The sequence below is a fragment of the Magnolia sinica genome, chromosome 14 (genome assembly GCF_029962835.1).
Source record: "Magnolia sinica isolate HGM2019 chromosome 14, MsV1, whole genome shotgun sequence".
NCBI classification, from domain to species: Eukaryota; Viridiplantae; Streptophyta; class Magnoliopsida; order Magnoliales; family Magnoliaceae; genus Magnolia; species Magnolia sinica.
The window spans coordinates 60,480,278-60,497,945 of record NC_080586.1 but is presented as its reverse complement, the minus strand read 5'-3'; the positions used below and the strand labels follow the sequence as shown (position 1 = coordinate 60,497,945).

At 39.9% G+C, this 17,668-nt stretch overlaps 1 protein-coding gene across 1 annotated transcript; it reads right to left on the bottom strand.

The window, feature by feature from the left end:
* Window positions 1-8,119: 8,119 nt before the first annotated feature.
* LOC131225877 (heat stress transcription factor B-3) lies at window positions 8,120-10,408 on the bottom strand. The gene is made up of 2 exons (XM_058221475.1): window positions 9,882-10,408; window positions 8,120-8,728 (listed from the first exon to the last, which is right to left on the bottom strand). Exons 1-2 carry the CDS (start codon window positions 10,134-10,136, stop codon window positions 8,282-8,284), a joined length of 702 nt encoding a protein of 233 aa, XP_058077458.1. The 5' UTR covers window positions 10,137-10,408; the 3' UTR covers window positions 8,120-8,281.
* Between the last annotated feature and the right edge of the window lie 7,260 nt (window positions 10,409-17,668).

The following is a 17,668-nucleotide window of genomic DNA, read 5'->3' as shown; positions in this document are numbered from 1 at the left end:
GTAGTTGTGATTTCATACTTGTAATTTGACCTTGAAGTACTTTTGTCTTATAAAATTTCATAATCTATGTGTTCTTAACTAATAACACTTACAAATAGCTACTTTGATATATTCAAGGTAGGCATGACTATGTTTCGAAAAATCAAGGGATAAGTTTATAAGATATGTGGATTCAGATTACATGGCAGTGTGGAGAATAGAAGGTCAACTTTTAGTTACTTGATTGTGTTAACTGGTGGAGCGATCAATTGGATGTCGAAGCTTCAGTCTGCAGTGGATCTTTCCACAAATGAAGTTAAGTACATGACAGTAGCAAAAGCATTCAAGGAAGTGATTTGGTTGAGAAGAATGATGAATTCGTTAGGGCTTTAGCAGGAGGTTTTGCTGGTTAATTGTGATAGCGACAGTACAATCAATTTGGCAAAGAACACGGTGTACCATTTTAGAACTAAACATATTGATGTGTCATCACTTTATCAGAAATGTGTTAGAAGAAGGCTGTGTGACTCTCGAAAAGATACACACAAGCATGAATTTGACAGATATGCTTATCAATGTGGTTCCTACAGAGAAGTTCAAGTTCTGTGCGACTTCTCTAGGCCTAACAAAGATTGAGTGAAGGAGTGTGCTAGAAGCGATGATTGTAGAGTTGTGATGGAGAAAAAGTAGACATGGATGATTGAACATGGTGTGTTGTAGTATGAAGATTAAAGTCATGGTAAAGATTGTTGAAAATTGGATGCCTCAAATGTATGTTGAAGCAGGGGCCATTGACCGATTAACAGTTTGGTCGATAGGTCGAAGGATATAAAAAATATTCAATTTTTTTAGCAAAAGTCTCTGGATAGTTTTTGGAGTTTTTGACAGGTTGAAAACTATAGCCAACAAGTTGACCTGACCAATTGAAGCGTCTTGACTGGTCGACTCAATAGGTTGACAAATTGTATGGTTTTGTGCGTTTTTACGCGATTTATTTTTATTTCCGTTTTACCTTAAATATATGAGTGTGATTAAGATTATGGTTGATGCTAGATGTGCTTAAGGGTCTGAGAGCGTTTTAGAGAGAGAAAAAGCTAGGGATTTTGTTTTGGGGCTTTGAATCAGTAAAGATTCATCTCTTATAACTTTGTTATTGGTAGTGCATTATCTCTTTGTGCCGTGGTTTTTTCTTTAAGGGTTTTTCCACGTAAATTTAGAGTGTTCTCTATTGGATTTATTTGTGTTATTGTGATTACTTTGTTTGATTTCTCTTTATGTTCTTCTGTGAGTCTCAACACAGCAATACAAATACTTCATTCCAGCCATGCTTTATGATTCTTAACATCTTTTCTCTCTTAAAAACTTTAGACAGTAGCTAAACTAACCATCCATGGGCATCTACCCATTGGTAGGCCCATTGCATCGAGGGGTTTAGTGTTTCCACAAGTAACAACTTATGCTAATCTAACACAAGGATGAACGTGATGAGGTTGATCACTGTCTTCCTCAAGGATAACTACTCCAAATCCACGAAGCTTCTCTAGACTCCTCACAGAGACTTCTCGAATCCACGAGGAAAGAAAGCAAGAAAATAGAAATAAATTCTAATAAATTCAAAATTGATTAATGAATCACATAAATGAGTTCACAACCCTTTAAATAGAGATACCAAGCAATAAGAGAGAAATCAGAAGCAAAGTATAACTAAAACTCTTAGAAATTCGTAACTTACTATAAATAGTAAATTTACTTTTTATAGTAAGTTTCCTATGTGGCTTAACCATGTTATTCTCTTAATTATTCTAAGCACTTTTCATGTTGGACACAACTCCTAAAGCCCAACGGATGAAGAGTTATCATCAAACTAAAACTTACAATTTATAGTAAAAACAAAATTAAATATGTAATTCGACCATCGATATGATGGAATTTCGCAAATTCTGCGTGTGCGCAGCCCAGATTTTACCATGTTGGTTGGCTACAGTAGCTTGTCCTACCCCAAAATAATATATTTTATGCCTGATAACTCATTATGGATTGTGAGATATGCTCGATCTAAGGTCAGACGGTCTATATCACTTTTGTCGTCGATCGGGCCTTTTCTGATCCATCTTGGCCATAAAACTGTCCACAACCCTCTCTACATCAGATAATGCCACCAATGTCACGGCGCCTGAACAACTACGTACTACTCAAGCTCATATGTCGACCACTTCTTTCGGGTTTTGTTGAGCTTCTCGATGTATAAGGCTACCGGTCTGCCTTCCTATGATAATACTCATCAAATTCTGACATATGAAGCGTCACACTCAACCTCAAACAACTTGTCAAAATAAAAAAGCACTAAGACTGGTGTTGTAGACAAACGATCATTGATCTCATAAAAGCTCTTATCAGTTTCATCAGTCCATTGAAACAATCTTTTTTTCATGCAATCTGTAATAGGTACGACTATTATGCTAAAGTTTCACACGAATCAATGATAGAAGGTCACTAACTCGTGAAAACTCCTCACCTCATGAATGTTTGTTGGGATCAGCCATTCCCTAATGGCTCGCACCTTTTCATCATCCACACGGATGCCCGTGGATGTTATAACAAATCCTATAAAGAATAGGTTGTTTGTTTTGACAAGAAAACAAATGCGTTTGATTTGGAGGAATTATTCAATAATAACAAAGAATTCAATTAGAGAACAATGATCACAAGATATCTATTCATTTTGAGTTCATTTACATCCTCACATTCCCTTGATTCTGAAAATAAAGTACAATTAATGCAACACAATGAATGAAAGATAAGACTATCTAATGGTGAATTTGGCAGCACTTCGACGCTTTTGATGTTCATTGCCAAGGCGGAAAGGTTGTGCGGATTTGAAATCCTTGATCTGGCCGTGCAATAGGTTTTGATCATCCTTCTAGTCATCCTTTCAGTCGTACGGACAACTCTTCTTTCTTCTGGAATTCTCTTTCTGTACATCACATTTCCTTCATTTTTCTCTGAAGGTGGAGCGCATAACCCTTGAATTGTAGAGCGCACAACCCTTAAAATGTGGAGCGAACATCCCTTGAAATGTGGAGCGCACTTCTTTAAAATATGGAGCACACGATCCCTTGAAATGTGGAGCGCACTTCCTTAAAATATGGAGTGCACAATCCCTTGAAATGTGGAGCGCACTTCCTTAAAATGTGGAGCACACATAAAACATTTGTTAGGACATAAAAAGGCCGGCATTAAGATAAGGGGAGAGAGAGGTGGCACAAGGAGTATCCGTTAAGACAATAAAAGCCTGTCCTTAAGATAAACTCCTCTTGGAGTGGCGCATGGGCTATCCGTTAAGACAACAAAAGCCTTGTCTTAGGACATGGGGAGAGAGAAGTGGTGCATGAGGCTTTCTCTTAGACATGCCTCCACACAAAGTGGCGTAGAGGTTTTTTTACATAAATGGTTGCGCGGCCTCCCACAATAGATTTCTTCACAAAAGTGATTGTGCAATCCACGTAATGGATTTTCCTTGCAAAAGTAGTTACGTGGCTCGCCCAATGGATTTTTCTTGTAAATGTAGTTGCACGGATGGCGCAATGGATTTTTCTTGCAAATGTAGTTGCGTGGATGGCGCAATGGGTACTTCTTGCAAATATAGTTACGCGGATGGCGCAATGGGTACTTCTTGCAAATGTAGTTACGCAGATGGCGCAATGGATACTGCTCCAAAAGGGAGTTATGCGGCTCACGTAATGATACTTCTCCAAAAAGGAGTTGCGCGGCTCGCACAATGGATACTTCTCCAAAAAGGAGTTGCATGGCTCGCGCAATGGATTTTCCCTCTTTCTTTCTCTTGTCTCCCTTCCTTCTTGTCTTCCAACCAACAACCACCTTGTAATGAGGAGAGGAAGGGGTATTTATAGGCATTCCTCCCTTACATAGTGGTGTTCACCACCACTTCTTTCCTTATACAACTTCCATCTCTTTCCTTACATAGTGGTATTCACCAACCTCTCCCTTAAATGGTAGTGTACATCCCTTCTCCATTAAAATGACACCCGTGCAACCTTTTTTTACCAAGATACCCTCTTCACCTCTTTTTACCAAAATACCCCATTCACTCATTTTTACCAAAATACCCTTTTTCACTCATTTTTACCAAAATACCCCATTCACTCATTTTTACCAAAATACCCCATTCACTCATTTTTACCAAAATACCCTCTTTCACCCATTTTTACCAAAATATCCTCTTTCACTCATTTTTACCAAAATACCCTCTTTCACTCATTTTTACCACCCTTCACTCATTTTTACCAAAATCCCTCTTTCACTCATTTTTACCAAAATACCCTTCTTCATTCATTTTTACAAAAATAAGGAGTGAACAACCCTGGAAAGGATTCGCACCATGGAATTCTCTAACCAATGCAATGGCCATGCAATGAATATTTTTGTGCCTCAACACTGTTCGTTAAAAAACTACACTTCTTCAAGTTGAGATATAACTTATTAATTTGTAGGACCTCCAACACCTTCTTGAGATGTTTCCTATGCTCCGTCTCATCCTGGCTATATTACCACAAATTGGCTAGTGAACAGTTCTAGAACTTGATTCATCAAATGCGTAAAAGTACTTGGTGCATTTGATATGCTGAAAGGACATGATCGATCACTAATACAACCCTTCCTTTGTCTTGAATGCCGTTTTTCACTCATCACCGAGTCGGATACGAATCTGATAGTACCTGCTCCTTAAGTCTAGTTTAGAGAATACCTTGGTCCCTTTAGCATATCGAGCGTGTCGTCCAACCGTGGTTTTGAAAACTGATATTTTATGTTAATTTTGTTAATTACCCAGTTGTTAACACATATGCGCCAACTTCTATCTTCTTTTTTTGGCATTAATAATGTTGGTACGGCACGTGGGCTCATGCTCTCTCTCAAGAGACCCTTACGGATCAATTCCTCCACTTGCCCTTGAAGTATCTCACACTCCTTCAGATTCATCCGATAATGAGGGTGGTTGGGCAAGCTAACTCCAGGGACGAGATTTATGTAATGTTGGATGTCCCTCATGGGGGGCAATCCATTAGGTAAATCTTCAGGGTAGACTTCTTTAAATTCATTTAGTAATAGTCTTAAACTTGGAAGAATGTTTGAGGGTTCCGATTCCTCGTCCTTTACCACTACGGCATATACCTCGCCGATTTTCTTGGATTCCTCAATGAAATCCTGAATCGTCAAGAGGGATCTCCCCTCCAATTTAGAGGCTTCAGGGTAGTTCTCTGGTGCCATAGGGGCAAGGATTATTTTTCAACTATCCTTAATAAATATGTACACATTGTCTCGTCCTCGATGGGTCGCATCACGGTCCGACTGCCAGGGTTGACCGAGTAACATATGGCATGTTTCCATGTCGATCATGTCATAAAGTATTTTATCCTTATAATTTTTACCAATTGAAAATGAGATAGTGCATTGTTCAGTTACCTCGGTCTCGTTTACCTTTTTTATGCAGCCAATTGAGTACGGGGATGACTGTTTTGTCGCTGATAGCTGTAACTTATCCACTATCACTCTTGAGACGATGTTCTCACTACTACCACTGTTTATGATTACATCACAGACCTTTCCGTTGACAGTGCACTGCGTGCAGAATATATTGTGTCGCTGTGGATGTAATTCCTTCTATGGGGCATATAGTAATCACCTCACAACTAGAGATTCGCCATGATTCTCGCCTATCAATTCATCTCTATCTACTATTTCCTCAATGGCTTGTTCATGTTCATCAAAGCTAGGGTCTTCTTCTGCGACCTCACATTTAATGCCCCCTTCGTTTATGGTTAAGTGTATTGTGGGACATTGAAGATAAGTGTTTGATAAGTGGCTCGGTTGGCCACAGCGGTAATAATTGTTTGATCTTGGCCAAACGTAAGGATTTGTAATTTTACTCGGACCCGCTGTTATGGGTGCTACACATTGAGACCTAGATGAGCCACTCCCCACATCATGGTTTACGGTTATAGGAGGTTAAGGACGTTCTCCTACTGGTTCTTTTTCTCGTGCTAGCACTGGATCCTACGTAGGACCCATTATGGGGAGTCGAGTTGAAGGAAGATAAGGCCGATTTAAAACTCTCACAAGCTGTGTTTCTGCCCTACTTACCAATTGAACCGCTTCATCTATGGTTCCAACTGGGAGCATCTGAATTTGATCCTGAATTATCGATCACAACCCTCCTATAAATCATGCCACTTTCTGTGACTTAGATCCTGACATATCGTTTCGTGTTGCTAACTGCTGGAATTCTTCAGTGTAATCTGTGATGGTTTGATTTCCTTATCGGCAATTCTTGTATTGCTGGAATAATATCTGCTCATAATCACCGGGGAGAAATCGTGATTGAAGAAGACATCTTATCAGTGGACATGATGAGATGGATGCCTTGTTTTGGTGGGCACGTGAGAGTTGTAATTGCTCCTACCATGCAGAAGCACTAAATTTTAATTTAAATGCTACCAATTTTACCTTTTGATGATCTGACACGTTCATGTAATAAAAATATCTCTCTACATCGACTAGTCAATCGAGAAAATCTTGTATGCACAATAAACCATTAAAACTAGGAAGTTTAACCTTACCTCGATAGTCTATTTTAGCACGATCTAGATGATCGCCTCTATGGATTGGTCATCGGGCAAAACCTTCATTAAGGTCCTTGTCGCTAGACTTAAATTATTTGGTGTAGCCCTACAGTTTTCCACTGGTAGTGCTCTACAGAAATCTGGGTTGTGCCATACAGGAAACACGGGTAGTGGAGAAACCATAAGCAGTGGAGTATCGCCTAGGGCTCGGGGCGGAAGTAATACATCCATAAGATGGTCAAGGGTTGTCTGCAGCTATTACATGGTCAACTGATTCTCCCTGTGGAAAGCTTCTATTCTTCCCGTAAGATAACGAATCCCTGAATCACCGTCCACAGGATTTTGGCTCATACCTTCGTTGTTTGCCATCGACCCGAGGGGAATCCTCGCTCTGATACTAATTGACGCAAGGATAAACGTGATGAGGTCGATCACCATCTTCCTGAAGGATAACTACTCCGAATCCACGGAGCTTTTCTAGACTCCTCACAGAGACTTCTCGAATCCACGAGGAAATAAAGTGAGAAAATAGAAATAAATTCTAATAAATTCGACATTTATTAATGAATCAAATAAATGAGTTCACAACCCTTTAAATAGGGATACCAAGTAATAAGAGAGAAATCAGAAGCAAACTATAACTAAAACTCCTATAAATTTGTAACTTACTATAAATAGTAAATTTACTTTTTATAGTAAGTTTCCTATTTAGCTTAACCATGTTATTCTCCTAATTATTCTAAGCACTTTTCATGTTGGGCACAACTCCTAAAGCCCAATGGATGAAGAGTTATAATTAAACTAAAACTTGCTATTTATAGTAAAAACGAAATTAAATTATGGAATTCGACCGTTGATATGATGGAATTTCGCATATTCTGTGTGTGGGCAACCCGGCTTTTGCCATGTTGGTTGACTAAATTAGCTCGTCCTACCCCAAAATAATATATTTTACGCTTGATAACTCATTCCGGATTGTAAGATACGCCCGATCTAAGGTCCGATGGTCCGGATCACTTCTATCGTCGACCAGGCCTTTTCTGATCTATCTTGGCCATGAAACTGTCCGTGACCCACTCTACATCATGATCCAAAACTCAAGTGAGCCAAAGCACAGTGAACAGTTGAGATGGGGACACCTATCACTAGAAACCTTCCAGATTATATGTGGGGCCCACTGAATTTTCATAGGCCATCTAAAACATTCAGAAGATGCACCCAACTAGGATGATGGACACCCAAAAAAATCGTCCCATTCTAAAACTCAGGTGGACCATAACATGTGATTTTGCAGAGGTTAGTAATGATTTTACATTGTATGGCTCACTTGAGTTTTGAAATCCAAGGAGAATAGGAGAAGTGCACATGATGGACGGTTGGATGTCATTGGAACATCACGATGGGATTCACACATCGATTTCTACGTTAAGCTTATTCCAGAGACGTTTATATTGGATCCGGCCTCAAAATTGAACGGAAGAAACGAGAAAGCAAACAAGATATTGGAGAAAGTTTGTTTTGTTCTTTTGGTAAAGGAATCGTGAAACGATTTATGTCTACCCTTCGGTATTCTTAGACTATTTCACGAGAAATTTGTGTGCCACCTGATTGTAAGTGGCCCACTCATTCAAGGTTTTTCTTTTTATTTATTTTTTATACATGTATTACTTGCATGACTGGGATAACAAAGCACGGATATTCTCACTAATCTCTGCTCTCTTTCTCTTCTTCTCTCCTTGAACCTCTAACCTCACTCCAAATAGCTTAGGCCTTTCATCTTCCACTACATCCTCTGATTTTGCATAAGCCATCACCAGATCAAGAAGCTCTTTGCACTTATTCTTCATACTCACCAGCTCCAAGCATAGCACACCATTCTCTCTCTTCAACCGCTGGTTCTCGTCGTAGAGACTTCCCTGTCCCATGGACGATGATGTTGATGATGACCCATGATCATCATCAGACTCCTGTCGGAGCGTTTTAGTTGGAGCGGCGGTATGTTTATTAGCCCATGCTTTCCTTCGATGGATCTCACATAGTAACTCTCTCCCACCCCGTCGGAACATTTCATTGTGGAATTCCCAACGGCCTGATGCAGCTTTCCTGAATCCCTGAAAATCAGAACCTTATGATTATAAATATATACATATCAATGTTCAAAATATAGAATATGATGCCGATGTATCATTTTAAGAATTTATCATTTGGATGTCGACGGAAGTTTCTCGAAATCCATTTTCCATTAATTTACCAATATTTTATTAGCATTTAAACCATAAAATGCTTAAATTTTGTTATATTGAGGAAAATTTGTTTTAATATAAATTAAATTAGGTAGTCAAGCCAGACATGCTTTTTTTTTTTTGTTCCACACTTGAAATGCTTACATGTTAGATATATCAAGAATCTCTCTCTCTCTCTCTCTCTCTCTCTCTCTCTCACAGATCAGCTAGATTTTTGGACCTTGGCTGCAAGGATGGATGGCATAACTGATGGTCCGAGTGGATTATGCATAATCATCACAGTAGGCCCTGTAAACTCTCAGGGGTGGGTGCCCCCCTCCAAACTGTTTCCCTTCATGTGGTCCAACTGAATCACGACTCTGCCTGTTTTTCTGAGACATAGCTAGGCTTAAAATGCAATCATGCACCCGATGGACAGAATGGAATTTTGAAGGACATTACTGTTGGGCCCACATGAGCCATGCACCCCTTTGCTTGCAGGTAAGCCTATTTAAATTCTGGTTCCTACGAGAAAATTTATGTGTGTGTGGCATATTCCAGATCTGGATCTGTTGGGTTCTACCATGGGTAGACCATGCAACCAAAATCACAGGTGCCCGATTGTTCTAGCCACTGTTTGGAATTATTTTTTTTAAATTTTTCTGCAAATATTAACTGTTTTTTATTAGGACTTTCTCTTGTAATGGCTAGAATAATCTGGCGAGTTTGATTTATAAATGTATGGCCAATCAATTATCTGGTCTACCAGATCAATGGACCCGATCTTCTAAAGAAATGCCACATATTTGATAGAGAGCTTGATAACTTGGATATACTTGACAAATCATGATACTTTTCATTAAATTAGTCTAATTATCATTTTTTTCCAATTTGTTCATATCTTGTTGGATTTTTTATTAAAAAAAATCAAGATTGACTAATCAAACATCAAATGCATCTTTACAATTAATCGAAGACGTCAAGGCACCGATGAAAAAATAAAAATAAAAATAAAAAGTTGCTGAGCCGATAGTCTACATACGTAGGTATTGAGCTGGCGAACGAAGCTGGAAAAATTGCTGTGCTTGAAAAGTGTAGGAAGGAGATCTCGTGCGAACTCGGCCGGTTGCCAGACGACGAATCCAGTCCCATGTTCATTCCATGAGATTATATCGTCAGTCGCTGGATCTTCAACAAGCATGTGTGTTTTCAAAAGGAAAGGTGGTGGGGAGATTCTTTTCGCATGTTCTAAAAGACCCTTTTCATTCTCTCCCTCCATACAAATCCCTTGTGACATATTCCCTTACCACAAAGGCCACACCAGAACCAGAAGAACAAGAAGAAGAAGAAGAAAGAAAGTCAGAGGAAAGAGATTTCTTAGGTTGAGAAGAGAAGAAGGGCAGTTAAGAACTCCCAACTCCAGCAATAGAAGCCCAACACGATTCCACAGTTCATGAGAAATGCAAGAGGGAGAACTTAGTGGTTTTTCGTACTCTTCTTTCTTTCTTTCTTTCTTTCTTCTTTTATACTTTCCACAGGCATTTGGGTTGAATAGAAACGTATGGAAAGCTCTCTTTATCAGTCGGCTTGCATTGCTTTCTTATGGTGGGTTTCTTTGTCTAACGTGCCACGCAACTTTCCTTGTCTTGTTTTGAGTTTTCCTTCATTTCTTCTATCCGCATTTCTTTTTTTCTTTTTTTTCTTCTAGAGATTGTGACTTTTTGACTTTGTGTTTCCATTGCGCTTTGCCTGCCGACTCTAGTCCGTTGTGAGTTGGACCAATCCTGGTTAGTTGCTAGCAACTTGTGCCCTTGGTTTTTGGTTTTACTGTTTCTTAATCTGGACTGTCCATTTCGCGGCTTGTTTTGGATGGCTTATGGTGGATAATCTCTATCCTACATTAAATTCTGATTTCTATTGGGTCATCCAAACGGACAATGAAAAACTAAGGCGGCAATAGTGATAGATATCGTTCTCGACATTTTGACATTTTCTCGTGATATTATTGTAAAATCTCCTTTGAAATAAATATTAAATAATATTTATTATAAATTAATAAATAATTTTAAAACTTTAAAATATGGATAAAATGAATTAATTTAAATTTTTAAGTATTTATTTCATTAAGTTGCCATGAATCAGTGATAAAATCACAAAAATTATGAACTGCCCAGATTTTAAAACCTCACTTTAAGATCTTTTGAAGAATTTTCTGCCATAATATCACCGAATTTTCAAAATCTCTGTGATATTTGTCAAAAGGTGACCAGTTTGCAACTGGTGTATTGTGGAAGCGGATTGCGTACTGAGATGTATGTCTTATCGATACTGGCAGCATGTTTTATCATCTCATTTCAAGGCATGATTCCAAAATTGAACCATATTTAAAATCAAGAAACAGTGAGAATTGAAAGCCGTCAAAACTTATCGGGGAGAAAAAAGCTTTATATCCTCTGATATTTCTATTTTCCATTAATCCATGTTTGAACCACGAGCTGATATTTGTGTTTTCCATTCATCCATATATGAGTAAACTTACAGATTCTTTTTTGATCAAGTAAATATTTATTATTATTATTCCTTTTTTTTTTTTTTTTTCATCAATATTTGAGTTACCTTATAAATAGATTAGATGAAAAGAAAATAACATTACCACGGGCCTTAAAAAGGTTTCTGGACGTCAATTATCCCCACTGTTTTCTATAGTGTATTCTACTTTAGCTTTGGATATACTTTAATTTTGGGCTCATGTTTTAAAATGAGCTGGAAATTTTGATAAATAGCATGGATAATACACATACATCCATTGTCATGCACTAAACTCAGAAACCGGGTTCGCAAAATTTTCAATTGTTGAATCCGGTGCTGACAGCCTCCATAGCACTCCATTCTCGGCTCCTAGCGCCTATATGCCAGTTTCCAGTCTTGGGATCCTATAAGGAGGATTTTCAATATGAATTTTTCTCGTAAAAAGCATAACCACAAGTATACCCAAATCATAAGAACAACATCATCACCACATATCTACTAATATAATCATTTGAGTACAATACTGAAAAGGAAAAATACATGTATATAATAAAATCTTCACGAGGCTCGGCTGCACGCTCCTGCTCCTGCTCAGCTATGACTATGTCCTAGTGTCACCTGCACACATCTATCGTGGATAAGCTTATAGAAAGTTTAGAGGGTGGTGTTAGTGTGTGAGCAGTATAGGCGTGCTCAGAATGTAATATTTGAGTAAACAGAAATATTGGTGAGTTCATAAATCATACAACATCAGAGTAAGCGGAAATACTAGAAAGTCCATAAAATATCATCAATCTCATTTAGTATATGCGATGAAAAGACATAGCAAGACAATGTCATTTACTGAAAAGGTAATGTAGGTTGACTATGCAATGTGGAGACATAATGAGCCAAATATCAGATACCGATGATGCAATACAACATGCAATTCGGAAGATCTATAAATACCGTCAGCCTCCTGTAGGTCATATAGATGCAGAAACATAACAACTTAAAATATTATATGCCGCGAATGTAATGTAATATGTGGTATGAATGAAATGATCAAGCTTGAGCGTGAAGTCGGGATGATAGTACGTAGTATCGCAGGCTATAGGGTCCATAACAAGAGACTTCTATCCAAACCAGTTTCATACCTAAATTTGGATAGTTAGACTTAATGTGGTAGACTCCTGATCTCAGGTTAGTTGCGTGCCCCAACCGAAATCCTGGCCATTGCGAGGGTACACATAACAATTAGTTGCACACCACCAGCCTGAGTGGATAGTGAATGAATGGATGAATGAATATAATATTGAGTATGCAACTCTTGCTCCATAAATCAGTACTGTACATATCTAGGATTATCACTGGGGTTTACTATACTCTACGCTAGCTTGTCGCCCCATCAAGTGCAAAATACAACTGGGTAAGTGGAAGAGACCTCACTACCTGCCTACCAATATCGACCCTGCTCATCGATAGTAGACCCATTTAGGAGCTGGTCAAACTCAGGCTAGCTATGCCTACTCCCTCAGGCGGGTAAGGCCACACCCCCTTCCAACCGACCACGACACAGTGGGAGACGCGGCCTACTGGTATACGGCCCTTATGCACTCGCATACATTCACTCGGTTTCGAAGTTGGGGCGTCCTCTGGTATCAAGAGGGTTTAGGAATTTTTACTCAGGACCATCTATTGCAGCCCGATGCTAATAACATATTTCGGTGTCCTATCTGGCCATCCACGATATGCTTGTGGAGGTTACGGCCCTGATGTCGTTAGGGCGTATAGTAATCACAACATACAATGCAAGACGCATGAGTCATACAATCTACTCATACATCAATCCTGCGCATACCGTGCGCTCATTTGAGATAATCTCCGCCTATCATGGAGTCTCATAATAACCTACCCAGTGAGATATGCAATGGTCAACCACATCTCCTAACAAACATGCAGATGATGCGTATGGGCATGTATCATGATGTTATGCTGTCATATACTCATAATCGGTATCAATAACTGACACTGATGATCGACATCGATAATTGGCCTCGATAATGTAGACATTTAACCAACATTGCCCCCAAGGAATGGCCCACATAGAGCCTAACATATATTGGACCCATGGCCTCGCACAAGGGCCTAATATACAACACCATGGGCCTTACTCAAGAGCTCAATATACATCATGATAGACCTCTCATATGGGCCTAATATACATCACTATGGGCTCCATCGCCTGGCCCTCAAATGCACCACAATGGGCCTCATCACATAGGCCTAATATACATCACATTGGGCCTTAAAATGCAGGTTGAATATACATCACAATAGGCCTCAAATACGGACAGCATGTACATTACATTAGGCCTCGACAATCGGAATCGACCTCGATAATCAACCTATACAATCGGCCTTAACAATTAGAATCGGCCTCAATAATCGAAATTGACCTCGACAATCGGAATTGGCAATCAGAATCGGCCTTAACAATTGGCCTCGATAATCGAAATCAGCCTCGACAGTCGTCCTAAGGGAAGGTCACAATGTGGACATTTAACCATCATTGCCCATTAATGTGGACATTCAACCAACATTGCTCCCAAGGAGTGGCCCATATAGAGCTAAACATAATATATAGTGGGCCCATGGCCTCACGCAATGGTCGAAAATACATCACAATGGGCCTCATATAGAACACATCGGGCCTTACACATGGCCGTATAAATGTCACATTGGGCCTCACCACATGGGCCATGAATACATCACTTTGAGCCTCCTCAATGGGCCGCAAATATACCACAATGGGCCTCATCATATGGGCCACAAATACATCACTGCGGGCTACACAAATGGACGACATGGATATACAATGCATACAACACGACGGGCTGCATATATGGGCCTAATATACATCACCAAGGGCCACGACCCATGGGCCTCAAATGCATCACAAATGGTTATGACCCATGGGCCTCAATATATAACATAAATCACAATGGGCTATGACCCATGGGCCTCAACATACATCAAGTGGGCCACATCAATGGGCCATAAATATGCAACAGGTGAGCCCTACACATGGACCTCATATACATCAAATGGGCCATATCATATGAGCTGCACCAATGAGCCGAATCAAATGGGCCGAATCAAATGGTCCGAATCAAATGAGCCGATCAAATGGGCCGAATCAAATGCACTATTCATCCATTATTAGAGATCATTATAGAGCATAAAAAAATGCATCATATCCAAAGGATCATCTAGACCATACCACAAATGGCAGTGGTGATAATGATTTCTACCATTAAATTCCAATGGGCCCACCATGATAGTTATTTTCCATCTAGTCAGTGCATAAGGTCACAAAGACCTGGATATAAAGGAAAATAAATATTATATTGATCCAGAACCCTGTAATCTTAAAAAGGCTTTCAATGGTGGGCGTTCATCCCACTGTTCTCTGCAGTGTGGTCCACTTGATATTGGATCTGTCTTTTTTTTTTTTTAGTCTCAAGCCTAGAGATGAAGTCGCCAAATGGATGGACGTTAAGGATACAACACATGCATCATGGTGGGGCCAGTCGCTAAATGGATGGGTGGTAGGGAAACATCATGGTGAGCTCCACCCATAAAAATGGATGGACGTCATGGCTTACATCACGGTGGGCTCCACCCGTAAAATGGACGTCATGGTTGCCATGCTTACTGCACCATCCAGCAACTGGATGGTGCAGATATAACCATATATCATGGTGCGGCCCACGTAGTGGCCCACCAATATAATCTTATATTATAATATAATATATTATAATCTTACAGTGGTAGGAGGCTTCCCATACTCTAGCGTCTCTAGACGGTGCATAAAACATGATAAAGGTGGGTCCCACGTAGCAGTGGCCCACCACAACATCCCTCTCTCATAATATATATATATATATATATATATATATATATATATATAATATACATATATATAATATAATATGATATAATATAATATAATATGATAATATATATTATAAAATATTATGATCATAATTAAATGCCCACCGTCTAGACCTCTGGACGGTGGGATACAGGATACTTTCATCAAGGTGGGTCCCACGTAGGGCCCCCCATATAACATTATATGTGTGTGTGTGTGTATATATATATATATATATATATATATATATATATATATATGTATATATATATATATATATATATATATATATATATATATATAATACATGCATCAACACTCCAGTGTCCAGGCCTTACAGAGTTTACTGACGTCAAGAGCTGACTGACGTGCAGTATAGCAGCTATGTAGCTGCACGGCACACTAGCCATTCTACATCCGTGGGGCCCACCATAACGTTTATTTTCCATCTCATCTGTTCATAAGCTCACATAGACCTAAATAAAGAGGAAACACAAATTTCATTTCGATCCAAAACTTCTGTGATTCAGAAAGGTTTCAATGGTAGACGTTCAATTCACTACTATTTGTGGTGGTATGGACTACCTGAGTCCCATGTATGGCTGATTTTTTTGGAGAATCCCAGTTCCCAAACGGGACCCATCAAATGCATGGTGTAGATGTGTAACATACATCGTAGTGGGGCCTGTGATCGGGCCTACCGTCCCACCCATAAAGAAGCAGCAAGGACGCTGCTTGCTGCAGCGTCTAGAGGACACTGACAGCAACAATGTCCCACATACATATGTTTTTATTTTATTTATTTTATTTTATTTTGTTTTTGTGAAGTTTTTCATAGGTGGGGCCCATATCAAGGGGATCCATGCCGATTATTGGTCTCCCCGGCTCGTAACAGATTTAATGAGCCCAATATACAATATTTTTTGGTATATAGGAACATCACAGCGGGCCTTAATAGTTTAAATCACCCAAAATCATTATTTTCTGCATTATGGCCCATCAGAGATTCGGATTGACTTTATTTTTTTGGCTCAACGCTTAAAATGAGCTGGAAAAACTAAAATGAACGGTGTGGATCAGATACATACACCAAAGTGGGGTCCATGTGTGTGGAAGGTGTGAATATAAATAAAATATATACATCACGTTGGGCTCCCTGTGGGTGCACAGTGTGCAGTTAACACACAACATGGTGGGTTTCCACCATCCAGCTATCTAGACGGTGGATGGCATAGACGAAACGCATTCATCTGGTGGGTCCACACATGTGGATCTAATGGGCCCCGCCTATCACACACACACACACACACACACACACAGAGAGAGAGAGAGAGAGAGAGAGAGAGAGAGAGAGAGAGAGAGAGAGTGAGGAGGGGAGGGACCCCACAACTATGGGCCCTCCTTATATAATTCATACATCAAGATGGGTCCTACATATGTGGGCCCTTTAATCACAAAATCAAATACTAAAAATCACCCAACTTTCCTTCTTCTTCCTCCCTAGTGCTCCAAGGCTCCTAAGAAGCTCCTTCAATGGTGCAGATGATGATCTAAGGGTTGGATGGTGAGGATTGAGGGGGTAGGAAGTGGGCCACACCTAGCTCTCTCTTGGAAGGCTTGGTCGTTGGATCTCTCCTTGGGTTGCTTGGAATGAGAGAGAAATGAGAGAGAGGGGTGATGGATTAATAAGGGATGGGTGAGAGGTGATGGGGTGATGAGGAGTGATGGGTGTGTAAGAGATGGGATGGAAAGGTATGAGTATTATTGACTTTGGGAAAGAGAGAGGTGTGGGTTGATGGGAAGTGTACTTGAATTGATTGTGCACTTGATTGATTGGATTGATGGGATTAATGTGATTGATGTGATGTTTTCTTGGGTTTGCAATTGCGCGGCATTTTTTCTCGAACTGAACGTGGGCCCACATCTCCTGCGTGGGTATCGCCTCGGCGTGCGAGACGCGACATCGAAATTGCGGCGACGGCACGGTCTCATTAGTATAAGTCTCGGGTCAAGCCGACTTTGATATACATGACACGACTCAGAATTGCGCGCAAACGCTGATAACAGATTGTGGGTTGCCGGAATTAGACCGAGAGGACTGCGGAGGCCTACGGATTAGTACGGGATATGATACGGGTCTTATAACCATGGTGGGCTCCATGGAGCTCAGTAAACTATAGCATACTGAGTTACTTAGCAAACAATCTCTTTCCATGTGATTTTGCACCATGAGGAGCCCACCAGATTTATGGTATGGATTCAGCCGCCACGTAACTACATGGACGCTGGACTCATATGGATAGTGTGGCACACAACAGGGAGGTCGGTACTGATCGGTGTTGGAAAAGCTCAGCTAGCTGTTTTACCATCCCAAAAATAAAGCA

Excerpts from the sequence above, each read along its gene's own strand:
- LOC131225877 (XM_058221475.1), bottom strand. The coding sequence starts at position 10,136 with ATGTCACAAGGGATTTGTATGGAGGGAGAGAATGAAAAGGGTCTTTTA. Across the intron at positions 8,729-9,881 it reads TTCGCCAGCTCAATACCTAC|GGATTCAGGAAAGCTGCATC; the intron begins GTATGTAGACTA and ends TCTGATTTTCAG.